Here is a 26,884-nt window from a genome sequence, read left to right as displayed (position 1 = left end):
CCCTTGATTCCAGTACAAAGCGCCACGCGGCGCTGCGTTAATTGCCTTGCCTTGCCATGCCCGATGATGTGTGTGGCACCTCCATTTGAAATAATAGAAGGTGCCAAAACGAAAACGTCGTGCCGTGCCATGCCATGTCGCATCTGGTGTCCACCCGGCCGTCGTGCTGAGGTGCAAAAGTAACCACCCAAAAGCATTAAAAACTGAGGGGTACAGGGTGTCTCAGACTACCCGGCCGGCTTCTATAGCTCCAATATGACAGCAAATGGAAACCTAATTGCAACTAGAACCCCTTTGACTGCAAGGAATTCAGCTAAATTATTTTCAACCCCAAAAAAGCACCCCAAAGGGCAGATTTTGGGAGTAGGGGATAGTTTTTGGGAAATTTTCAAATGTAAAGCAGGGGGGTCGTGTTATACCTAATTTTAAAGGTCCTTGAGTCTTGAGTATTTTAGTGGAAAAAGATTTAAATTATTTTCATCCCTATTTACAGGGTGTTCAAAAACGTACAAAAAATAGACCTTTGAACTATTTTTTTACTGCAAAGAGGTGGAATTTCGTGGGGGGTTCAAATTTTGATAAAACTTTAATTGCTAAATGAGCTTTCAAAAAACTCTGGTTTCAACCCTTTTCCTATCTTTCTACTTATGTTACGCATTTTAAAACTTTTTGAAGTTTCAAAAGCTGTTATCTAAAAAATTTCAAATAACAAGGTGGGTTTAATTACAAACCACATTGTAGCCCACAAATTAGCTACAATTTTTGTATTTAATGTATTTTGGTATCTTTATTGGTTAAAGAGCTGTTATTCCACCTAGTTGTATTCCTAGCTCAATGCTTTTTAAGCATTGTATTAAATCCCAAATACTGTGTGAAAACAAATGTTTAACAATCATTGGAAGTAAAATTGTTGATATTCTTTTTCAGTGTAGTCACGCTGTCTTGAAAGAAGTCGACCTGAGACGTGTCCTACTTTTGAGTCGAATGTCGAACTTGATTGGTAGTTTTGAACCAGTCTCAGTCTCGTACTGGTAGACTTAGACTACCGCTAGCAGCAGCTCTTGTGGTTGAAGGAGTTCTGTTTTGGTTGATATGATCCGTAAAAATATGTTATTTAGAAATAAAAATATAGTTATTTAGAACCGCATAGCTCAAAGTTCTGCCTGCCTTTACCATGTAAGAAACTTGAGAACACACGCTATCTCTCTCAGCTGTGTTGTGTTGATTTCGCTTTGGCTTTATTGTCTGCATCTGCAACTAGCCAAAACGAAAACATTAAACAAACAAGAAGTAAATTATAAAGTGGTCGAGAGAATTCTTGGCCTATTCTAACCCTGAAAGTTTAAATGTCTTTAAGGTTATTTTAATTTCTTGGACTTGGACGTATTAACCTTTTTGGAGAGACTTCTTAATGTAAGTACGCACGCACACCTCATGCAACTCTGGATTGTCAAATGAATGAAATGAAATGAAATGAAATGTCTTTATTGCTTTTAACATCATATAACATGCATTGCAATCGTCAAAATACTTAGATTATAAAATAAGTAGCATCATACAGTGCAAACCATGCAATAAAACTCAAACTTAAGTTAGAAAGAACAAAAACCATGCTTTCTACTCTACAATAAAACAATCCTGTTGAGGCAAACAAACCAATCTACTTACACAATAGGCATACCTTCAACTTAAAAAATCATTTCAAGACTGTCTGGGCATTTATTAATAAGCCATTTTTTTAATTCCATTTTGAAGTTTTTACCTTCTAGTTTCTTTATGCAGTTTGGTAACTTATTGAAAAAAATTGTTCCCTTGACATAAGGGCTATTCTCTGTCCTTTTGAAATGTCTTCTCACTCTGAAAAAATCATTACACTGTCTAGTGTTATGGTCATGCATTTGTCCTACATTAGAAATTAAAATACCAGAACTAAAGTTAAATTTTACCAAACATATAACCTGGTATACATACATTGCGTACAAAGTCATAATGTTGTTTGACACAAAAATGTCTTTGCTATGAGTCCTTGGGCTAACTTTTGCTACCAAACGTACAGCTCTTTTTTGTAACAGAAAAATTCTTTTGGTATAAGTGTGAAAAGAACCTCCCCACAGGACAAGCCCATAAGCCAGATATGGATACACCACTCCAAAATAGACTGACCTTAATGTTTCACAGTCCAAATAGTTTGAAAGTCTTCTTAGCAAAGAAATACCACTCAAGACTTTAGCACCAACATGGTCGATGTGTTTATCCCATGTAAAATGTTTGTCAAAAAATATTCCAAGAAATTTACAAAAATCATTACCATCCAGAGTCATATTATCACCTGAGATGCTAAAAGCCGGAACATTGCGACCAATTGAGAAATGTACAAGATCAGTCTTACTTAAGTTTACCTTTAAACCTACTTCCAAAAAATAAGCATTGGCAGCTTCAGAAAAATTGGTTAATAAAGCTTTAAGATTTACCATATTGTTTGCCCAGCACAGCCCAGAAGTATCATCTGCATACATACATGCAAAAACATTATCCATGACAATAAAACTATTTACATAAACTATATACAGAAAAGGTCCTAAAATTGAGCCCTGCGGAACCCCTGAGGTTACCACTCGTGTTTCCGACCTATGTTCTCTCTCTGTCGTACCATCATCAAAAGAAACTGTGGTGCATTGTTGGCGATTTTTTAAATAAGATTCCACCAGACTCACCAACCATCCTGGAACTTTATAGCCAATCAGTTTTGCCAATAAGATAGAATGGTCAACCCGATCAAAGAGCTAGAAATGTACAGTTCTTAATTACGGTAATAATTTTATAATTTTACCTATGATAAAAGTAGGAGTACTTGTTTGTTTACCACCCCCACATCACGTAAAAGGATTCATTGCATGACTTCTAAGTTCCACGACCCCGATGATATAATATTTCAGTGTCATGTCCAAAATAACATTTTTGAGCTGTTTCCCGATCTTCCAACATAAAAAATCTGACTGTTGCACTCCAAATCTCACCATGTCCAAACGTACAGTAACTACAATAAATATATAGTCTTTCTAGAAACTTTGGACGTCATGAGATTAGTCTTCGTAGAGCACTTCACACTCTTAAAAGCCGCTAAGTTACCAGTTGCACTATATAGTCGAACAGCTATCAGCGCTGTCCCATGACGTCCAGACTCCAGAATACCTGCACACTGTGAGTACTGTTACCATCTATTCAATTCAATTCAATTCAAAACATCTTTATTCATTAGTATATATTGTATATACAAGAATGGTGTCAAATTCATCGTTACATAAAATATAAACACAAATAAAAGACAAATACAATACACAAGAACAAAACAATACAGTCATCTCTCAATTAGGTATAAAACAAAAGTATACTTCAGTGAAAACAAAAAACAAAAAAATGCTACTAGGCTATAGTGCATACGATATCATTACTCAACCTAACCTAACTCAACCTAATCTAACCTTGCTCCGTATGCAGGAGCTCTGGACGTCGTGCTACTAGCACCGGCTTTGGACATAGTGCTGCTGCTAATTTTAAGAGTATAAAGTGTGCCAATGCACGACAACCAATCCTATGACGTCCAAAGCTTGTAGAAAAACTTTCATGTAGTTACTGTACTTTTGGACATGATGAGATTTGGACGTTGTGTCAAATAGTTTATATTGGAAGTCGTGACACTGACTTATATCATTGGACGTTGTGACATTTGGACGCCATGCAACACTACCAAAATGTATAAGTATAGAATGAAATATATTAATCAATACCTATTTTTATCGCATTAAAATTTTATCTGATAAAAATTGGAAGGTTCTCTGCAGAACTGTTTGAACCCTCTATACAGGACCCTTTGAGAGATGTCTGTGACGTCTTTGAAAAGATTTTTGATTTATACATCCCTAACAATACTTACATTGATACCAGTTTGTTATCTATCAAACTGTAAACCTTTACAATTAAATTCTTGTTAATCCTTCAATTGTCTATCAACGTTTTAAATGTTACTATCTCTTTGTTAGCAGGGTCTACTGTTGTTTATATTTTAATCGTCCATCAACGTTTGTTGCAATTGTTAATTTTTATCTTAATATTTTAATTGTTAAATGGCATTCCATACTGTTGGGTAATCCACAGAGCTGACACCAGTGGCGTAACAAATTTTTACTGGCCCCCCGGCAAACTTATTTTTTGGGCCATCATGACCCCAAACCACAACCCCACACCCAGGGTTGTTTTTGGGGGGTCTCATGAGTTATTTTTAAACCACAGATACAACATAATTAAAGCCCTCCCCCTCCCCCCAGAGTTATTTTTGGACCACCGATACAATGATCAAACAGATTAATAAAAAAGAGTGGTAAATAAATTATAAAAAAATATTAAATTAAAAATTAAAATATTAAATATTAATTTAAAGTATTAAATGATAGGTTATGTTCCATAAAAGGGTGTGTTAAGTATTTCAGTCGTGTTTTGATGAAAATGTTACACCACTACATCATTAGCCTACTATATCAATATCAGTGTTTGTAAATAAGTTAGTTTGAAATCAAATAAAAAAAACCTTATTTCCATCCATGTATCAGAATGTTTACCTATGTCAAGGAGGTTAAAAATTTTACATTTAATTTATCACACATGTTATCCATTTTTATTACCCTGATCATTAGACTAATTTGTTAATTACAAGGCAAAAATGTGGTTCAAATTCCCTTATTAACCCTCTTAGGCCCCTTAGTTGCTTTTGGCTGTATTGGCTATTAATTAACAGCTGTGTCTAAGGAATATGTCGGCCTTAGTCCCTTTCAAAACTAAAAGGCTACGCCACTCATCCTAAACTCATCTCCATTAATTCTTGGCTTAAAATCTACATTGGTATGGTCGCCATTTCAAAGTATAGTATTACAGTATTAATTTATTAGGTTAGTTAAACCTTTGGTTTTAATTAACCCATACACTAAAGCTGGTCAATTTAATAGATTGACGTACTTTTATCAAAGGCTAAAATAGCTTATTGCATATTTTTATTTTATCTTTGTATGGATTTCAAGCGTTTATCTTACAAAAAATGTCTATTGGTTAATTGTGAGGCATAATAAGATATATGGACTTATAAACACAGTCAGTAGAGTAGCAGTATATTGTATTTAACAAAATACAATCAATATTAGGACAAAACTAAAATGTAATTAATACAATATTAAAAGCCCCAGCCATCGTTCATGGCTCCAGGCTCCAAAGTAACAAAATGTTTGCAGACGACATAAGCAGTGTACGAAATAAGAAGTAAGATATCTCTCAGTGATGAAACTAAGATTGCATAATAATCAAAGACCCACGTTATAACACGTTAAATTTGTTACCCTAGTTCGTTATCACTGAAGAGGTCTACCAAAATTAAACGATAACTGATAACAACATATTATTAATAACATCAATGTTATTAATTGTTCAATACAATTATTGGATGATTGATAATACACTTAAATAAGAATAAACTCCAATTTTTCGGCCCCACTCGTCTCACGGGCCTCTATACTCACCATTTCCCGCTCACCGGTTCGCGGGCCCCCTCACCTCCCGGCCCCCCCCCCGCATTGCAGGCCCTTCTGTTACGCCACTGGCTGACACCTCATAAATGAACATTAGACATGTGATCTGTAATGTCTAGCCTGACTGTAGCCATGTTATATACGTGACAATTGTCAATTCATTTTTGTAATGTCCAATGACAAATAAATTATTCTGATGGTTTATATCAATATTTTGTTTGTTCCAGATTAAAGGATGGAGTTGACAAATAAAATCATAAACTTTTTCACTAAACTTACTTTCCGCAGTATTCCAAAGCCACCTTACAACCACATTGTACAGTTAGGAGATCCCGTGTTAAGACACAAATGTAAAGCCGTAGAGAAAGGTGATCTACAGAGCAAAGAGTTCAAAGAGGTTTGTCAACTACGGTACTTAAGATTTTTTGAGCTATGGCTTGGCTACACTACACTGAAAAGTAAACAGAAGAAAGGGCATAAAACCTAAAGTGAATGCTCTCTGGCTTATCAAATAGAAGTTACTACACTAGACATGACACAACACGCCACATCAGGATACTTGCAGAATTTGGTGAATGTTTCCTTAATCGAGTATTCAATCGACATTTTGTTGTGGCATTTCTTTTTTTCGTGTTTAGAAGCAATGCACGCTCAGTGGGGAATCATTAGGCTGCCTGCACACGTGCCTGCTTCAGCCCCCCAAAAAATATGGCAGTCTTCTTTCCCTACTCAGTCTATTCAGTTTCCTTTCCCTGGGGTCTAGTGAAGTTGAATCTATAATGATAATTTTTATGTACTGAGAAAGTAGGTGAAATTATTGATTACATATAAATGTTTGTGCCCTGCAAATGAAAGGCAATTTAAAATATACTTAAATAAAAATTATATAAGAGGACCAAACAGTTCAATAATGAAAAATAAAGGAATGTGTAAGTTAATAATAGTATTAGTTCATCACTCAACCTAAAGTGACTCTTTTTGACCCGAGGTCAAGTTTTACGATCAAGCCGAAGCTGAGGTCGGAAAATGAGCGAGGGTTAAAAAATCACTTTTGCCCGTGTGGTGAACTATATTTTTTGTTATATTGCATCATTAATTACCAATAACAAAGCTAGAAAACGAAATAATTTTTATGTAAAGATAACCTCTTAAAACAACTTCTTGCTTATTTTCTATTCTGCTAATGCAAATAAGTTACCTACTGTTAATTATTTCGTCTATTACGATTGTGTTATAATGTCGAGCAATCAACAACAATAGGCTAAAACCTTACCTAATAAATCAATCGATAAATAATTTAGATCGATACGATTGCCACAATCAAAATTTACAACTGTTTACAACAGCTGATTTCTACTCCCTAAAGACTAAAAATGATTTTTACTCCCCAGAGAGTAAAAATGCTACTTTAGACCCGCAATGCATGCATTAAAAACGGCTGTTTTTGCTACAGTATGACAAAAAGCTATTTAGTGTATTGATCTGTTGTGTTGATTGTATTGATTTGTGTTTTTCTACGCCAATGGCATTTTAATTTATCTTGTAACGTAGATAGCGCTCTTGTATAAGGTTTGTAGATCGGTCAAAACCAAATAAATTACCTAATATAAACTGTGAATGGCAAATTCACAGATATGTAACAGTCTCAGTTCAATGTTCTGATTGTGTTCAGCTGCTGCACAAGCTGAGGAAGGCAGTGAGGAGGTACAAGTGTGCGGGACTGTCTGCTCCTCAGCTAGGAATCAACATGAGAGTCATGGCGTTCACTTGTCCCTCAGAGAGTGACTACTATGGAACAAGTCAGGAATACCACCTCAAACAGATGCAGCCGTATCCTTACACTGTAAGGTTGTACTTTCATTGGTATTGTCTTTAACATAGATTATGTAGGCTACATTATTTAAAAATTCATGTTTTCGGCCCCTGGACTATATTGTTAAGACAATAATAGGTTTTTTACATACCGTACCTCAGTCAAATAGTCCAAAAATGATATTGCTCAACAGCTCACATTTTTTGTTGCGAAGACAACATTTTCAAAGCTTGCAACTCGTCAAAAACACATTTAAAACACGGACACGAACACAGAAAACATTAATATGGTACGAATACACGATAATTCACATATGGTTGGTTACTATGACTGTGCTAAATTTCGTGCAGATCGCTTCAGCTTTTCAGGAGGAGTATTTGTAAAACAAAAGCAGGAGTGTAGTCAATAAGTATAGGCCTATAAATGAAGTCTAGTTTTATTTTAGCAGTTAAAAGTAAGAAAAACATCGTCAACCACTTTCAAAATTTCCCTTTTGTGCAATCAAATTTATCAATACGACTATTTTATTGTCCAAGTTACACCATTTCTTAAACCGAAACCAAGTCTTAAACCTTACGTTTAAACCAAGTGGTTGTGATTTCATTTTGTAAAATGATTTTGTATTTTTAGCTACAAGTACATTTTTTACAAATTTACTTGCAAATCAAGGGCGGTGTGATTTTTGTTGGTATGATTAATTGATTATGTTGTAGTGTTTTTTTTTTAATGACCTCGTTTTATCTTCTCCTTCTCCAAGCAACATAGGCTTAGGCCTAATTAGTTGACTATTCATTGTTGTTAAAAAGAACAGAACTATTATACAATTAAATATAAACAGCATGATTTTAATCACTCAATATAGAACTGATTGTTAATCAATTCGTATTACATGCAATAGACTATAATATGCTCTTTAGTATTCATCCGATTTTTTCTTTTGTACTGTATTTATAATGTGGTAGATTTGTTGACTAAAATATGTCGAGGCTCTTGTTTACTTTTTAGTGTTTACTCGCAAATAATGTCATGGCGACCAATTAACCCATAAGGCCCATGTTAAATTTCTAAAAGTTTGCATTCATGTAGGGAAAAGTCCTATGGTCCGATTTGTACCATTTCAGATTTATACCTTCCCATGGTTGGGTACTATGACTGTGTTAAATTTTGTGCAGATCGCTTCAGCCGGTCAGGAGGAGTATTTGTAAAACAAAAGGAGGAGTGTAGTATAAGAGCTTCGCTCGCTCCGCTCAATAATACTCGGTTCACAATATTTAGGCAGTTTGAGAGGAAGTTCCCCACCAATTTTTTCTACTTAATGTATGCTGCTTAATCAGCTGTTGAGCTATTATTTTAAAGGTAAGGATAGAGTGGAAGGGGTAGGATTTACGGAAAGTAATAGAAGAAATGTCTTATAACACTTAAACATATATTTACGCTTGTACTGTTACTCGCAAGACTACCAAATAAACATAAAAGATGGAAGTGGTGATCAATTTCGATTGGACACTTCAATCATCATCAGACCCAATAGGCGAATGACAAGAATCTTGTCCCTACTTATTACTTAGGATAGGTAGATTTCTTCCAAAAAACCGCCTAAATATTGTGATTGAAGTATAGCTTTAGTCCATCCCTCAAGAAAACGAGGAGGGTTCAGTATAGGAGGGTTTTATTACTATTGCCAATTCTATTACCAGTAAGATAAGAACATACCTAGTGTTTAACCCAAATATGGATGGTGGATGTTTTGTGCAGTTTTTATTAATGGCTTAGACAGCTTTTTCTTGACTATAAGAACAAGTTTTGGTCTTGCACACATGATAAAAAATGAATAGGACACAAAATACCTTGTAACTCTACAAATTTATTCTCTAAAACAGTTTGGATTTTTTTGCCATTTTCGGTAGCTTATCGTGACTTTAGACAACATTTCACAAAAAATAGCCTGGCGTGATCACTAGTGTGGCAGGCTGAAATAGATAGCCATTGTTAACACTACTATAATGTACATGGTTATTGTCTTGTACAAATTAACAATTTAAGTGTAAATATGCCAAGTAGTGTAGGAAGAAGATATTTTTTATTACAGCAGTATGACCATCGTGATAAAATAGCTTGTGTCTTGCTCTTATAGGCATCTTGACATGTCGATAGTCAGTGACTTGACTGTATAATAACGTGTTATTTTTTACTGACAGATTTTGTGACAAGTTTAGTCGTAAAAGCCTAAGAAACTGCCTTACAAGCATCTAAAGCCAAATAAATATCTGCAAGCCCAATTTCAGATCTGTGTCCATCATGTTGAAAATTGGTTTTGTTTTGCTGAACCAGTTTCCACACCTATAAGTATTGGTCTATCCAAGATTTTATGATATCTTGTATGCAGGAATAAAATATTTTGTTAAAATATGTTTCATTGGTGTTTAATAGTGTATTTTTTATTCCAGGTATGGATAAATCCCACTTTGAAGGTGTTGGATTACTCCAAGGTTACGTTTCCTGAGGGGTGTGAAAGTATGAGAGGTTACTCAGCTGAAGTGGCTCGATACACGAGGGTTCAGCTGTCAGGTGAGATGAGAAGTCTTAGTCACCAATCAAATCAATGAAATATATCTACACTATAGTAACTGTACTCATGTAATCTCTCCCTCTAGGATGGGACGAGGAGGGGCGGGACAGGCAACAGGAGTTGTCGGGTTGGCTGGCTCGTATTGCTCAACATGAGATGGACCATCTGGATGGCAAGTTATACCTAGACACTGCGCAACTCTCTACACTAATATGTGCCTTCTGGAATAGAGTGAACCAGACGGGTGGCAAGGTCCATCTGTCTTACTATCCTAATAAGATATTATCCAAAGGTTAATTATGTAACAGTTACATTATGTGTGAAATATAGGTCTATTAAGAGATGTTGTTTATTTTGTTGCCTTATCCCATTATAAGAATCCTTGTTGGCTGTAGAAAATTCTTATAACTAAGTCTGGAGAGTTTAACAGTATATTTTGTTATTAGGGCTGAAGTTACTGTTTTACCCTTAGCCCAAGTAAACTGAGACAGAGTCAAAGCAGTGGTGTATTATGACCTCAGCGGCCCCTAGGCACATGTAAACTTGGGCTCCCCTCATGGGCGTCATTTTAGACTTTTAACTGGGGTGGCAAGTCTGACCAGGGCCGCAGCTACACAAGCGAGGCACAACAGCAGCATGTCATGGACACAGCAGGCTATGGGGAATTCACGAACATGCTGTACTATGTATGGTTAATGGCAAATCCAAATCAGGAATGAAATTAGACTAAAACGGCACGGCGGGCTATATGTAAATCCACCTTAAGTGTGTATAACTGTTGAAACATTTGATAAAGAGAACATTTGGTAGTGAGTTTCTTTAAAAATCCTACTAATTATTCCAACAATTTGTTTTACATTTAAGCTTTTTAGGGACTTAAGACTCTACCAGCCACTAGTATTATTTTAAAATCCAAACTAATTTGTAAATTTGCTCTATTAAGTGACATCTTTATGCTCTCTTGCTGAGTAAGCATAAGAAAACAATGGGTGAGGAAATTTAAATAAGAATCAATTTTAAATTCATTACAAGGAAGTATTTTCCATTTTATTTGAAATACTTCAAAATATTTCTCACAATGAAAATTGTTACATTTGTACAACCATATACAATTTTGTAATATGTTTTTGTGTGGCAAAAGACTACTCTTGCACCGAATTTTACAATTTTCTGTTAAATCTATGTTAATTAGTGTTTTATCTTTCTACAATAAATCTAGGCATACAATATGAATTAATATTATGATAATACACTTACAGTAAGATGAGATTATAGGTCCACGAATTTGATTTATAGTAAAAAAATTAAACAACTGAAATAACCTAACATTAGAATAGGTTAAAGTGAGGAATTTCGGCCAAGCAAACAAAATAGCTACACTTCTAACTGAAATTAACTTGTAGATTTTGTTCTAAACCACGCTGCTAACTGATCCATTTCTGGTATAAAACAACTACAAACTACAAAAGAATTATATAAATATGATAAAAATCAAGAAAACTCATGAATAAAACTAAAATTATGTATTACACAAGTTTCTTTATTTGCAACAAGAGTAAACTGAAACTTGGAGGAATCCCACAGCACCGAGGAAATGAAAGAATTTTGTTTTAACCTGTTGGCAGTGTGCTAGAGTTTCTGTACAATGTTTAAAATAAAAATACTTCAACTGTAGGGGAATAGAGAATGGCTTAAAATTACTTCGGAAAGGAAATAAATGTTTGCAAATTGACAGAAATGTGGGAATTTTTTTGTTTAAAACAAGGCACATATAACAAACTACTTACAATATGGTACATAACATTAAAAGTATATTCCTACATACAGTGGATGAATACAATAATTACACATTCTATTAACTGGATTAACATTAATAATGATTAAACTAATCTAAGGAAGCGATAGAGAGCAAAAAAAATTAATACTTGGGAAAGGCCTCCAGTTGCAGACAAACTATCGGAAACATTGTTATCAGGGAAACAAGCACAAGATTTTAGGTCTCTGGCCACAACATGGAAATTATGAACCTAAGACACTTTTTTATTTTGACAGTAAATAAATTTGCGTAAACCAAATTGAATGCAATATTCAGTTTTACGGATTGTTACAAAGTATAAAATCAATAATTGCCTGAAGTTTTGCAAGGAATCAATTAAAATTTGATTGATGTGAGTAATTCAAATTTAAACAGTACGAAAATGTATGATTGCAACATATGATTATTGGAATTATGATTTACCTCAGCTTCCCTTCAAGATAATCGTATCACTCCAAATCATAATTATTATTGTTTTTAACTACAAAAATGATAATGTTTGGATAAGCGTAATTAATCAACTGGGTAGTCAATTGGTAATTATTTTCTCCTTCAAATTTGAGGTTTACTGGTTCGATTCCAAACAATATTTTTTATGACCCGAATTACATTTTGGCTATCAATTAATGATGTAAAAAAAGGTTGATGTTAGCTATATATAAGGATCTACCCAGTTCCTTACAAAAATATTTAAAAACCACCAATGACATAGAAACACAAAAACTATATAGCTTGTAACAGTTTAAAAGTGTGTTCTATCCACACAAATTTTTATAGTTCCCATAAACTAAAGTTAATATTACTCAGCGAAAATATAATTTGTAATTCTTCCATAGTATTTAGATAATAATGTTTTAAATTAACAAACAATTCCATCAAATTGATGTTTCCTCTATCTTTCCAGCCAACCGGATTTGCTAAATTCTGTTATTTATTTATCACTAGTATGATACAATATGTACAATAATTATAAGTAGTGGGGGCCATCTCTGACTGGAGACCTTTCTCTTCTCTCTCAGGCTTCATTCTGTGGCTGATCCAACAGCTCAAGTGATCGTTGTGCTTCAATGATTCTGATAATACAGTTCATAGACCGATTTTCTTTCAAATAATTTGACTCTTAGAAACAAATAACGATTGATCAGAATAAAATGATTAAAATGTGTAACAATAATGGCAAACCAGGCCTTGATGCAGCTCGATGCAATAGTAAAAAGTATCAACTTGCTATAAAAAGATCAGTTATCAATGATCGATAAAATCAAGTCCATTATCATAAAACTGCACTGTTAATGGGTGCACAATGTACTAAAATTTCAAATGGAAAATACACACACAGTTTTTAGGGCTTTAATATGAGAAACTATTCTCTACATGAAACACAAGACGATAAAAATACTTCCATGCTCGATTATAATAGAATAAGTCCTAACATATAACAATTGATCTAAGATAATTTGTCTTCCAAAGTTAAGATCATAAAGATTTTTCAAGAATTTAAAAGTGCCATAAACAGGATAAGAGGCACCGACCACACGGTTCAGATGAAATTAAAATAATCTGTCTAAAAGCCTACAGCAAAGAAATAAAACCTTACCTTAGTTCTCAAATTATACTTATGCACGGAATAAGTAATTCCCCTAATATAAACAAATCCATTGATTATTTTAATAACTATAATAAAATAAACATCAAGCTTTACATTATGTAGAAACAGAACTACCGACTATGAAAACGTAGAAATGTTGAAATGTACAACCAGTAGACATAAGGTGCACAACACTTTACATATTATAAGACAAAAATGTGCAAATTTCATAACACTATTTTTACACACAGTATCTTAGATAATATCGATAATTATATATATATGTATATACCACTTAACCTCGGATAGCCTAAACACGAATCAAACATTCAATGATAAAAGCAAATTATAGACAATTCAACACGAAGTGCAGAAAACCTTTACATCAGTCTTAGTAACGTTAGGTTTCCGACCGGTTCGGTGAAGCAGCTGTCGTTGTGAACCGAACCGAACACAAGACTGAACCTTGCGAGCCGAACCCAAACTTTCAAACCCATGTGCTAAGGAAAGTAACTCAAAACTCGATTTAGACGCACAACGGTTTGAAAAATTAAATTCCAAATTGTTAAAACCTCAGAACGCACAAATCCTAACTCGACCCATCTCCTTAAACGCAACATATTTATAAGTTAACACAATCTATATATATTACATTGTACAAAACCCATCAGATTTACATTCTACAACTTAGATCGAAAACGGTCTTTATTTCCAATTTACAATATATATATTTACAAATTTTTATAGGAACGGGGTGTTTTAATTATATGGTAAATTACAAAAAAATACAATTTGTTCAAGTTTACATATTTGGGAGAGGTGGGCCAAGAGAGGAGAAGAGATCCGTGCGTTCCTTTATTTACAGAGCCGGAGCTTTATACAGAAGTCGGAATGATGAGACTATCTTAGCCTAGTATAAAAGGGGCCAGACTATTTATAACTATACAACTTGAGCAAAGTGCAAGGGCTGCAGTGCCAAAACCGAATCTTTGGTCCGGATTTTAGATCCTGAAATATCAAATTTAGTAAATTTGGAAAAGAATTTGCTTTTGACGGAATAAAAACCAAGTTAACTAGTGAATACAACAATAAGCTCAAGACGGTGAAAATTGTAAAGTAAATTTTCTAAATCTTCCACAATATACATGCAAAGTTAAAAACAGAATTTAGCAAATTTGTTGCTAAAAGTTGAGCTAGTATCGCCGACGCAATGACATTATATAATTATTGTGATCATTCAAACTGATGATAACTTCAAATGATTATAGTGATTATTTTAAAGCCCTATGATTCTATATATCGACCCTACCCATCAATAAAAGGTTGGAATCACTGTAAAAACAATTAAAATTCGTTTAATTAATATTATATACAATCTGATTTGTTTACAATTTGTACGTTCAACATTTTTACAAACGGTTTTTACAGTTAAAACAATTGGTCCAATTATTTATAAAATAATGAAGGATATTTTACAAACTAAAAAAAAGAAATAATAATAATCACCCGGATTCGACAGCTGTACAACTATATACCTAGTATGTACAGACCTAACTAACTTTTAGCCACAAACTGCCAACCAATGATGACACCCCCAATTTAAAAGAGAAAGAAAGTGGCAGCATTCTAGAGGACGCCGTTGGTGGGCGGCCCGATGGGTCCGAGGTCAGGTACCACGTTATTAGACTTCATGAAGAACTTCTCCAGCTTAGCAATGATGTGTTTGCCGTAGGTGTACTTGCGAAGAGACGCAAAGTGAGGCCGGATCTTGTGCATCAACACCTTACGCTGAGAGGCCTCACACACGTCCAACATCTTCTGTACGACGTAGTTGGCGTACTGGTCTTTCATCATTACGTGAAGAGCACTGAAACAAGCACACAAACAGTTAGTTAAGGAACAAAACACTTACAAGTAACTGTGTGAACATAATCAACAGTAAAATATTGATATAAAGAGAACAAGACTTACTTGTCATTAAAACCGCAGACTTCTTCTATGAGGAAGGCCCGTTCGGCACGAGTGGCGTGGGTCACACACTTCTCCACGACGTTAGAAGCGAACTTGTGTTGAGAGAGAGCAAGAACCTTGCCTCTCACAGCACCGATCAGCAGAGATTTGTCTTCTGGCTTTCCGTGTTCTAGACAATACAAACAATCGGGTTACCATAATGATGCAATCAATGAATGCAATATAAATAATTTTATTCTATTATCTAAGCAAATAAAATTTCTTGAACACATACATATTACTCTTATAAGTTTGTTAAAACTGAACAGACTATTCAACAAAATAACTCCCCCCCCTCTGTTGTTTAGCATATCTGTTTAAAAGAAACCTTCAAAACCTACATATTGTACTGTACTCATCTTTGATACTTACCTAGCACATGTTGGATGACATAGTTGCCATATTGGTCCTGGATCAGTTGATCAGTGTGCTGGTGTAGCTCCTCCAGGATTGGAGCAGTTTGCTCCGGAGTGCAATGCTCCAAGATACGTTGGATCACACGGCAGCCGTACGGGTGAGTGGACAGAGCAAACACCTGCACAACCATCAGTAAAACAACAAATGTGAGCAATAACACAGGGACAGTGTGTGATCTTGCCACTCATCTATTGCTTGCTTTAACAAGTTTTATAGCTATTGTGTTTTTTTAACTTAAACCCTACTTATTTGGAAAAAGTAAGTCAAAGGGAATGAAGTTAGTGGTGAAAGTAAGTCAAATTAGCAAAATGTTTATGGTTATGTGAAACTACCCACTAGACAATTTTATTATTTAAAGTATTGCTTTGAAAAATACATTTTGTAAAGCCCTCTGTATTTATTTAGTGAAACACTATCTACAACCAACAGTCTGATATTCTGATATTAATATTAATATAATTTTAATATTAAGAATTCTACTACAGTATATTTTATAGTTTATAGATAGATCATATAAAATATTGAAACTTTCACAGGTTCCCAAAAGAAAAAAAAAAAAAAAAAAACACAAAACTGCAGGCTTTTGTGGCAGGTGTCATGAAAGTTCATGGTGTTTTTTTTTTGCGTCAATATTCAACAAGCTTTGTTTTTCTCAATATTCAAGAAATACAAAGCAAAAACAATGTAAATCAAGAGCTCGACTGACCTGTCCCTGGAAAGCATTGATGATGAACTGGAGTGCATGGGGGTCTACACACTCGATGCACTTCTGCACAACATGGTTTCCGTTCTGGTCCTTGACACATTTGAGCACATGTCCGTCGAGTTCTCGTACAATCTCCACCTGCTGCTCGCCGGAGATGGACTCCAGCGCCTTCTGTATGACTCGGCAGCCGTACATCTGCAGTGCCAGTGGTAGCACATGCCCTCTCACCTACACAATGTACAGGCAATTTTATACGTAAGTCAAGAAAAGAAATAATGAAATTCAAAATTTTTTTTGACTGCAAAGATGAATGAACGAAGTAGATCTGTAGCTTGGTTAGAATGATAAAAGAAATTGCTACAACACATGCTTCTTGCATTGACAAAAAATCTAACAAACTGCAATAGTCTTGCTCAAGGAAACAACAAAACAACTGTTGAAAAATATGAAATTGAATTTATGGTGGCACATTAACTTTTAAGCTACTTTTCACTTTTATATGTACTGTATAACCCTTTAAATTATTTCCTGAATATCACATTTAAAGATTAAAATTAAAGAGACAAAATGACCTGGAGCACAAATCAAAAGAATTCAATTTATCGATATAGTGTCAAATTTACCTTCTGTGCCAGTGTAGTCTTCTGGTCAGCAGTACCAAACTCGAAAAATTTCTGGATGACGTAGTTACCAAACACATCAGTCATCAAGTTGTAAGCAGCTGCGATGATCTCGGAAAACACAAGCTGCTTCTCCGGCACAGTGGCGCGCTCAAGCTTCTGTTGGATGAACCGCGATCCATGCTGTGGACAAACAACCAATGTAATGTAATGGAACACATATAGCAACTTCATAGTTATGACTACTAGTATTGTTCTATACAGACAAGGCAAGAACTGACTGCTTCCATTATTTACGCTAACTTATGATTGATAGTCACATTAAAAAGTAAAAGACACTTACAACCTCATTCACTTATGACTTGTAAGGCTTGTCAGATAGTTCTGTTCCTTCCACAATACCCCTTAATAGCTAGAGCTTTGAGTACCACCACTGAATTTGAATAACCACCACTGACTTTGAATATCCAATTTTATGTCACTAAATTTAAGGTAAATGATTAAGGGTTACCTGGCTTCGTCAAGACTACGTCAAACTACGTCCAGACATCCTAAATTATATATAGTATACTAATAAAAAGGATCACTTGATGAAGACATTTGAAAGCATTTGAATTTTGAATAGTACAAGTTGACTTCTCAACCTTACTCTGAAGCTTGTTTTACATGTGCGTTTCATGTTGGTGAACTGATGTTGACAAGACAATTATCCTACCTGGTCCTGAGAGAACTCTACGATGTGGTTTGTGAGGTCGCGCAGCTGCAGCGAGGGGTAGCGGTTGTTACGGAAGTCCTCTAGCAGTCTGCTACGGCCCGTAGGCTTGGCCTCCAGCGGCGAAGTTGATGTCTGTCCCAGTGAACGGGGCACCTGCGCCGTTAACACATTAACTGTCTAATATGGATGCATTTCTCTACCAAATCACATTGCGACTCAATTATGACACCAATGTGTTACCTCTAGAAAAGTATTAGAGGCTTAAATCAATAGTAATTTATATTCCTTTCCAAAAACATTCCCAAACAAACCACGAAGAAATTGTTTCAAGAACCAATTTTAATCACGGATTCATGAAAAGAAGAGATGTAATGCTATAAAGTAATTTTAAATTTCCTTAAATCCTAACTATAGCTGAAGTTAAAAAAAGTATCATAGTACCAATTAATAAAGCAGACAATAATATTTTGATACAAGCCCAATCTGTGAGTGGCTCATTCAACAAAGTTCTATTTAAATTAAATACCCCCGCCGCAGCAAACCTGCCGACTAAGCGAATATCCATTTGTCTGAATTGATTTTCAGTTAAATATATTTTAATAACATTAGGTTTAACGAGTACCTAGGTTTGCTGTTACAAGGAAACTAATAAAGTGTGTTTTTGAGTAAAATATTGATAGCTTAGTACAAAATAAATAAATTTGCCAAGTTTGATCAAAATATATCCATAAACAAGCGAACTACAACATTTGACAATATTCTCCATAAGAATAACATGGGAATTTTAAATTAACAATTTTTTTAATTTTCTCCGTTACTAATAATCGAACAAAAATACTTTTATATACTAAATTATTTGTTTTTTTAAGCTCTTTAAAAAGGTCTAAAGAGAAATAGGGAAATTTTGTGTTTTGAGGGTCAAAAGTGAGAAAAACCAATTTTTACCCCATAAAACCCCCCGTAAAGCCCCGTTCCCATGGTCCGATTGTGCTGGTTCGCGAACTCATTCAAGTTTATCCCGCTTTACACCTTTAAACCAAATTTCATCAAAATCGGACAAAAATTACTCAAGTTATCGCGTTCACGGACGTATATATATATATAAGTCTATATATATATACATATATAAAAATTTGAACGAATGGTGTTTTTGGCCTCTGGGGACATCAAAATGAAAAAGTAAATCGGTCCCGGGTCTAGGTCTTACAGTGCCACCTACGGTAATAGCTACTTCCCTATAGGGAAATTCGCTAAAATTGGTTGGTCCTGCAACTACATCACTATGGTAAGGTATACATTACCGTGCCCAGCTTGGCAAACAGAGAGTTGGTGCCCAGCATGGTGGTGGAGGCGCGGAACTTAGTCATAGCCTCGGCGCCCGGTGCGGCGCTCAGTAGGGAGCGGTTGGCCGATGTGGTGAGAGCACCGAGCTGCAGCCCTGCTGAGGAACCGAGTGCTGGCGGAGGAGAGACGGAGCCCGACGCCAGACCTAGCGGGCTCGGTGATGCCGTCACTGTACCTGTCAGAGACAATACACAATGTGTGAACAACTGTGATAGAACCCCCAAAACTAAAAACACTGTCAGCTGACCAGTGGCTGTGTGTGTGCTGCTGCATTACTAAGTGAAATCTCAACATAAACTTGTTGATTTTCAGATTCAACTATATATTTTTTTTACCTTAAAAAAAAAAAAAAAAAAACATTAGGCCTAGTTTTGTGAAACATGACAACTTATACATATTTGTTTCTTTCTTCACAGAAATGTTTGATTAGCTTTTACAGGCAAATGTCAAGTAAGCCAGTAACAATAAAAACAAACTACAACTTCTTCTAATAACCACTAACATTTAGATCATGTAAACAATTAATATCAGCTTTAACTTAATTTCACTTGGGTAAAATATATTGCTAACAGAGGTTATAGCCCTCGTCAAAAATAACACTCACCCAGAGCGCCATAGTTCTGAGGCCATTTCTGACGACCGTACTCAAGTGAGGGAGAAAAGGCAGAGGTATTGCGATCAAAAGAATCTCTTCGTCCCGTACTGCCTGTACTTAGACCTAGACCTGAAACAAACAGTTTAATTTAGACTGAGCTCCTGCAATGCTATGTGCTAACATGTAAAACCAACAAGACAATCACCATTAATAAACAAAAGATTCTTAATACAAAAGAAGAATTGTAACACATGATGGCCAATGGTTAGATTAAGACTACCTAGAATTGCAGAATGTAGAATAAATGCTGTAAGGATATAAACCTTTGAGGGAATAATATTTACATGGTGATATATGACATATAAATATCATGAAATATGTTTTATCGAGACTTCCTTAAAGCAACCCTTACACCAAGTGTAAAAGTTAGCTAAAGATCCATTAGTAAAAAATATTCCTAGGTATAATTATTAGCTCCCTAGACAAAATTATCGCTGTTAAATTATTATAGAGAACTAAAAATTGATTCAATCACTTCTTATTTCACAGGAATAGTAATATTTTGGACTCTTGTAAGAAGACTAACCGGTGTTAACAAGTCAAATAAAAAAAAAAGGAAAAATTAAAAAATCATAGCAATTAACAAATCAAACAAATGCTGTTAAATTTATAGGAATATAAAAATGACAAACACTACACACAGAACAGGTAAAAAATAACAAATGCCTCCTAGTGACAACTTGATTTCATGCAAGACATTTTTATTCTGAAGAGCTTTAAAAACAAAAACAACGTCCAGTCAAAAGGAGTTGGGCGGGGCACAGAGACATGCAAGCTGTGCTAACCTGCGCCCAGAGACGAGAGGCTAGAAGTGAGAGAAGCGAGGTTAGTCGAGTACCCGGGCGCTGCGGACCCGGACTGTGGGGGCAGTCCTACACACACGCACGCACACTGTTAGTACACGTACACACTCTCACGCAACACTTCACTGGTAATTAGTACAGCTCATTACTGCTAGTTATCATTATTTGTTAGTATATAAGCCACTGGCAACTTAGTTTTGAAATCTCAAATGAAGGGGAAAGCGGTCCACTCCAAGCACATACAATTTTTATGGGTTTGCCAAACACTGATCCTGTCCCTCTCGCACAATATACTGAGACACCAACAACTAAGCTAGAATCTCACACACAAATGTGTGACATATTGTGATTTATTTTCATTATATAAAAGAATAACTCATTCACGTTCATAGTTGTGTGGTGATCTTTTTAAAAACCTTGAAGGTTTTCAAATCATATCAAATCTTAGTAATTTATATTGGATTAGATTACTATGGACAGGTTATTATATCCTGGGACAAAAAGTTTTTCCTTTGTGGAAAATATTTTTGGAGTGTCTACAAGCAATCCACATTTATTATAATAGTTATTATTATATTAGTATAATAGTATTTTACCAAAATTCTATATTCAATTGGTTAATGAACAATTCACCAAACACACAAACAGTATTTTGTTACTGCATCCAACAAAGGCTGTAAGAACCTTCAACTGTTATCACATATCTTTCTACATAACATACCGGTATTTCTGCATATTTCTACATAACATACCGGAGATGGTGGTGCCGTTGGCAGTAGGTGTGCTGTACAGGGAGGCGGGCTGGGTTCCACTGTATATGCTAGACGGAGGCGTCGTGATCTGCTGCGTCTGTGAGCCCAGCAGGCGCATGGAACTGCCTGGCGTACCTGCGTTGACCAGCACCGGTGCTGGGGACACCAGTCGCATCGTCTGCGGCGCCGTGTTGATGCCGCGGATCACCATGCTGCCGTTCTGGTCGTAGTAGGCGGTGGGTATCACCTGGTACTGGCCAGGCTGCACCTGCGGCAGGTTGGAGGGGTTTTCTGATGCAGACGACGGAGTCAGTGGACGTCTCTGCTGCGTCGTCGTCCCCTGCTGTATGATGTTGGCTGGGTACACACCCCACGGCACACTGTAGTACTGGGGCATCACTGTGGGACCTGCAAACAAACACACGTCACACTACAACCTATGTTTTACATCACACATCACAAACCTAGTTATACATAGTGATACCACCTGATTCCATCTGATATTACTTTTAGATTTAAGTCCAATAGATTTCTCATATTCCAGTTTGTGTTTTGATTATTCATTAATTCATTTGACAGGGTGTTTACTGACAAAGAAATTACAAAAGTCACTAATTTTAATTTGAAGCTGTTTTAAGTTACAGATTGTTAACATTGCCATAAAAACAAATGAAGTTAAAAACAGCACCTTGTGTACAACAAATTAAATCAGAAGCAAAAATTAGAAACCAATAGTTAATTATTCAATAAAAAATATAAAAAATAAAGTGGATTAATATACTTTAGGGCCAAAGACCATATTGGATTTGCCCGAGATTAGATAAATGGTAATGTCAAACAGACACTGAAGAATTATTTACCATCCAAGAAATTTTTTTTCAAATACCTAGTACTTTTAATATCTAGACGCCTATGAGATAGGACATTTTGTTGTGGTTTTGTAATTGTTTTATGAGTTAGCAGCTAAGTTCCAAGGACTCTTAATGGCCATGTCACGGAATTATAATACACTTTCCCCACTATGGCAGAAAACAGCATACTACAGATTGTTTTGGCAAAAAAAAAAAAAAAAAAAACCACCGACAAGTTACACATTTGAATTTACAGAACTGGCGGAAAACCTGATTTTTGTAATATTCTTTCTAAAAGTTACTGGAAAATCCCATTATTATTTTATAACAAAGGTTATAAAAAGCTATGGTTCCAGTTGAACTGAGATCAAAGCGTAAAACGAGAGCGAGTGACCACAAATGACCTTGTAGCGACCACAGAGTGCTGCGGTTCCTGTGACGCTATGCCCCATGCTCTCCCTTCTACTTCTACGTTTATGAACAATAACTCCCGTAACCAGTCTATTGGGTTCTAAGTATCTTAAGTTATTTGAACATTTCTTAATATCATGTGATGTAGGTGATTAAAATTGGACATCAATATTTATAAAATCTAGAGAATGTAAAGTGAAATTGGTGCCAAAATATCTATTAAAATAGAAAAGATTCTTGTTTCTAAAAATTATACTCATCGATTGTACATTGCATTTAGGTCGATTACAGAAACTGCAAATTCCATAATTTCAACTATTATACACTACATCTTTCATGATTCTTTCATTACATTTTAAGATAAACGAGCCAACTAAACTTTCTTTATATATTAGTTTCCTTCTCAGAAGGAAAAAAGGGAACTAGCTAACACAAACTATGCCTTAAAAAGCACACAACCAATTTTGATAACACTTTTAAGTGTGGATACTACTCTGGGAGTATTTAGTAACATAACATACTTGGTTGAAGGCGTCATCATAACTACTCTAACTTTTAACAAGAGTCTGTACTTTGGAAATTTGGAATACTGTGCTCTTTGAAGATATAAAATTCATTCAGTGTGTTACACCCTTGTAGACAGTAGACATAATAAGACTACATTACTGCCTGTCTCTGTGGCCAGTGAAGCTCAACAACGAGGACACGTCAAGTCCAATAACTTGTCCTGACTCGCACACAACACCCGACTGTCTTACATGGTGATGTAACAAGATGTCTTATAATAAAAACCCTACATTGACAGAATTCTGTGTGAAAAAAGTATTCTTTAATGTATGTGACAAACACAATATAAACTACTAATTAAACTGAAATAAAACTACAAATTCAACATTATTCAAAGAATGAGATTAAATTTACATCACATAGGTCCTATGTACAGCAATGATGTGTTAAATTTTGAAAACGGATTTTATAAACCTTTGAATAAACGCAGAGAGGTACGGCATTATTTTAAGAGGATAAAGGTGAATAAGGTAGAACAAAGAGAATATGTTATGGCTTAAGCCGGTTGTGGAAACTAATGACCTACAATCCTGCAGTCTCTTGCCTGATCTTCTTTGAAACTGAAGAGAATGTGCTGAATAAAAGGTAGGCCTAAAATTGTGCAAATTACATTGAAAAGTTGTTAAACTTGAACAGATGACAATAGATCTATTTTGTGTATTTTAAATTAAAATTAATCATACTTCATTGTAACGCTTGTTTTTAAGTAATATTGTTCTTAAGGAATCAGTTATTTAAATTATGTAAACAATAAGAACACCTTTCTTTAATAAATTCATGGTTCACTGTACAGGACCAAATGTCTCTAAGCCATTTACTGCAAAATGGCGAGCCTAAAAACATTAGTACCCTCAAGACGCTCCTGTTTTTCTTTATTCCAACCCTTTTTTGACTACTTTTAACTAACATTTTCACTAAACAAAAGTCAAAATCAAACTCATTAAATACAAATAATTATACACAAAGAGCATTAATCCATAGGCAACATTTACTTTAGTGTCTTCACAAGAACAGTTGTTGACATGACAATAATTATCATGTTCCAGTAATGCTAAGACCTGAACTGCTTGGTGGCCGTGTAAGACTGTTGTACACACCTGTAGCAATTACATAAGGAGGTTCCTGGGGGTTGATGATGTAAGGCGCCGCGGGGGCGAAGGTAGCGCCAGGCGCCGGCGCCAGGCCTGCTAGCTGCTGTTGCTGCTGAGTGGCCAAGTGTTGGTACTGCTGCTGCTGCAACAATTGGATCTGCTGCGCCGGGTTGACTGCGGTGTTCTGGTTGCGGAACAATTGCTGCAACAGAAACAAAACTGATTAGATCTCTATAACATTCAAATAATAAATAAACAATTTGATTCATTTTACATGAAAAAAGTAATCAATATACAAACAAAAGTTCTTATGTATAAGTTCTTGCGTTAAACTAAATGCTTTATAGAAGAACCCCTAATCATCCAATAAGTCTATTTAAACAAAAAACTATAAAGGATCCACAGTAAAGTTTGAGAGCAACGTCAAACTATTGAAGAGCCGTGCTGAGAAGAACTCTACATGTCAAAAGACATGACAAGACTCGGTTGATTTGAAAGTCATGATTGGAAAAGCACCCCTAATGCACAAAGACACAACACAGAACTAGGTACAAAGGTAATTGCGAGAAGAATCTAAATTAGGTCTCTAAAAGAAACTGTCAGACTTTAACTCCATTAATTGATAATGTAGCCTTTTATAAATTTGCTTACTTGCTAGACTAAACACCTATTGTTCATATTTAAGGATATTCGTTTTTGTTGACTTTATGTAAATTAATTTTTTGTTTACTTTTAGATCAACTTACCGATTAATTTACAAAACACTAATTTAAAAAATCAAAGGTGGGATAAGCGAAAACGAGATAAGAGAATGGAAATATAAAATCCAATAAGCTTTTAATACAGTCCAGTAATGGTCAATATGATCAATCCAGTTCCATTAAAACATATAAATGTACAGTGTGCACGAAATTGAACGTAAAAGCTGGATAGGAATTTGCTTGCACAACAACGCTATTATTTACTTACTTGACTGAATTATAAAATGTAGCCTATATATGTGCGTGTTTTTAGTATCATCAAAGTAATATAAGGTGTTGAGTAGTGGCAAGCTGTAGTAGTTCTGTCACATTAATGCTAATTCAGTTAACAGCCAGATGCTAACACGGCCAGCTCACTGACCACATGTTTATTCATACCACCAATACTTCCAATTTCTTTCCCTATCAGGTATTGCAACTTTCTCTCTAATGAGAAATTAACTGACCTTATACAATCACTAGAGCAGGAGACAGTTTCAATTGATAGATTACAACCATAAAAACAAATCAAGGTATAACACAGTTTTTTAGTTGGAAAACGTTTTTTTTTTAGTCGAGTAAAAAATCTTATAATTGACAGAACTTAGCTAGAGCGTTACAAATTGAACAATAAATTAACACACCTATTAAAATGAGTCTTATGAAAATGCCAACTAAAGTTTTAATAAAAATACATTGCTATGTTTAACACCAACACCTTAAAATGGAAAATACTGATTCCAATTCTAGTTACACTTAAAATGCAAACAAGAATGTGGGTTGTTTTAAATACAAAAGGAGTTGGATTTAATGAGAGTACACAATTTACTTTCCAACTTCCCCTAAGAGTGAGAGGAACCATTCAGGATGGCTGTGAAGGGAGCTTGAATACCAAGTGGCACTTCACCCTCCCTTACATAACTAACTATTAAACATTTACCTACAGTGTGCACTGTGCACTGGGTTATTATACATTGAAGCTGATAAATAGGGACATTGGTATACTTTTACACTTATTAAGCGTGTAGGAAAATTTTCTTAAAAAAAGGATTAAAATAACTTCTCGAGAACAACATTTTTAGTATAAGACAAACATTTTCATTTCTTAATATAATTAAACGTCGTAAAATACAAGTTGCATGATTTAGTAAATGTAACGCAAACAGAGTAAGCATAATTTTACAGCAATCAACAATCAACGTCATGGACAAGAGTTGACAAAAAAAATTTACAAGGTAAAATTTACGTTGAGATTTGACGATGTTTTAGGATGGAACTGAAGACAAACAATTTCTGGCTCTGAGGCAACTCGATTACAACCGAGATGTCACTCGGGACTGATGGCAAAGTCTCCAACTTTCAATTAACATTAACAAACTCTAAAACAAGTTTTAAACTCGCTCAACCCGCCTCTTAAATAATCCAGTCGGGATGTTTAGTAAAGATTTACATTGTACGTTAACGTAATCACTTCAGATTTCATTTTACTCAACAGGACAAAATTGCAGTGACTTTACAAAAGCGAATTCTTCTTGAGATGCAATTCAGCTACATGCGTGTGATGCGGGTATTGCGGGTTTATAAATGAAGGCGCTTCCAACAATGCGCCTATGTTTTACTCGAAAGTTTACGCTACCTAAAGGCTCATTGCAATGATTCGTTATACAGCACATTACATAGAAATGTACGTCATTAACATGTTTATTTCTGCAGCAGAGTGACATCAACGTAACAACAAGAAGCAGAGTCAATCCGTCAAGACTGCAGGCGAGACACGGCCAAATTAAACCCTCTGAATGGATGTGGCTGCTGCAATATTTGATGAAAGGGACGGTTCGGCCGG

The 26,884-nt window shown here is 35.2% G+C and overlaps 2 protein-coding genes across 7 annotated transcripts in view; one reads left to right on the top strand and one right to left on the bottom strand.

Annotated features, from left to right (window-relative positions):
- Positions 1 to 1,257: 1,257 nt before the first annotated feature.
- Positions 1,258 to 10,298, top strand: LOC128992341 (peptide deformylase, mitochondrial-like). 2 transcript variants are annotated; one of them, XM_054415879.1, is made up of 5 exons: positions 1,258 to 1,413; positions 5,801 to 5,970; positions 7,246 to 7,416; positions 9,834 to 9,954; positions 10,041 to 10,298. In XM_054415879.1, the coding sequence occupies exons 2-5, from the start codon at positions 5,809 to 5,811 to the stop codon at positions 10,250 to 10,252; spliced, it is 666 nt and encodes a 221-aa protein (XP_054271854.1). In that variant the 5' UTR covers positions 1,258 to 1,413; positions 5,801 to 5,808; the 3' UTR covers positions 10,253 to 10,298. The 2 variants fall into 2 exon arrangements, with proteins under 2 accessions (XP_054271854.1, XP_054271855.1); XM_054415880.1 differs by lacking the exon at positions 1,258 to 1,413 and adding an exon at positions 3,084 to 3,201.
- A 671-nt stretch (positions 10,299 to 10,969) lies between these two features.
- Positions 10,970 to 26,884, bottom strand: part of LOC128992504 (pumilio homolog 2) — a 317,774-nt gene continuing 301,859 nt past the window's right edge. For 3 of the 5 annotated variants that reach the window (XM_054416104.1, XM_054416107.1, XM_054416108.1), the window contains 11 exons: positions 24,308 to 24,503; positions 21,382 to 21,789; positions 20,612 to 20,698; positions 19,776 to 19,895; positions 19,129 to 19,346; positions 17,828 to 17,980; positions 17,116 to 17,295; positions 16,493 to 16,720; positions 15,742 to 15,904; positions 15,331 to 15,499; positions 10,970 to 15,226 (listed from right to left, as the gene is read on the bottom strand). In XM_054416104.1, coding sequence (XP_054272079.1) covers positions 14,986 to 15,226; positions 15,331 to 15,499; positions 15,742 to 15,904; positions 16,493 to 16,720; positions 17,116 to 17,295; positions 17,828 to 17,980; positions 19,129 to 19,346; positions 19,776 to 19,895; positions 20,612 to 20,698; positions 21,382 to 21,789; positions 24,308 to 24,503 — 2,163 coding nt within the window. In that variant the 3' untranslated portion in view covers positions 10,970 to 14,985. The remainder of the gene's footprint in view (positions 15,227 to 15,330; positions 15,500 to 15,741; positions 15,905 to 16,492; positions 16,721 to 17,115; positions 17,296 to 17,827; positions 17,981 to 19,128; positions 19,347 to 19,775; positions 19,896 to 20,611; positions 20,699 to 21,381; positions 21,790 to 24,307; positions 24,504 to 26,884) is intronic. The other 2 variants (XM_054416105.1, XM_054416106.1) reach the window with 2 other exon arrangements.

Source organism: Macrosteles quadrilineatus, unplaced genomic scaffold, assembly GCF_028750875.1.
Source record: "Macrosteles quadrilineatus isolate MER2022 unplaced genomic scaffold, UCM_ALF_1.0 Scaffold_4__1_contigs__length_99947679, whole genome shotgun sequence".
Lineage (NCBI taxonomy): Eukaryota > Metazoa > Arthropoda > Insecta > Hemiptera > Cicadellidae > Macrosteles > Macrosteles quadrilineatus.
Note: the sequence above shows the minus strand (reverse complement) of the source record. Positions and strands in the feature narration are given on the sequence as shown.

Coding starts and splice junctions, on each gene's coding strand:
- LOC128992341 (XM_054415879.1), top strand. CDS start 5,809: ATGGAGTTGACAAATAAAATCATAAACTTTTTCACTAAACTTACTTTC. Junction 5,971..7,245: donor AGAGCAAAGAGTTCAAAGAG/GTTTGTCAACTA, acceptor GATTGTGTTCAG/CTGCTGCACAAGCTGAGGAA. Junction 9,955..10,040: donor CACGAGGGTTCAGCTGTCAG/GTGAGATGAGAA, acceptor CTCTCCCTCTAG/GATGGGACGAGGAGGGGCGG.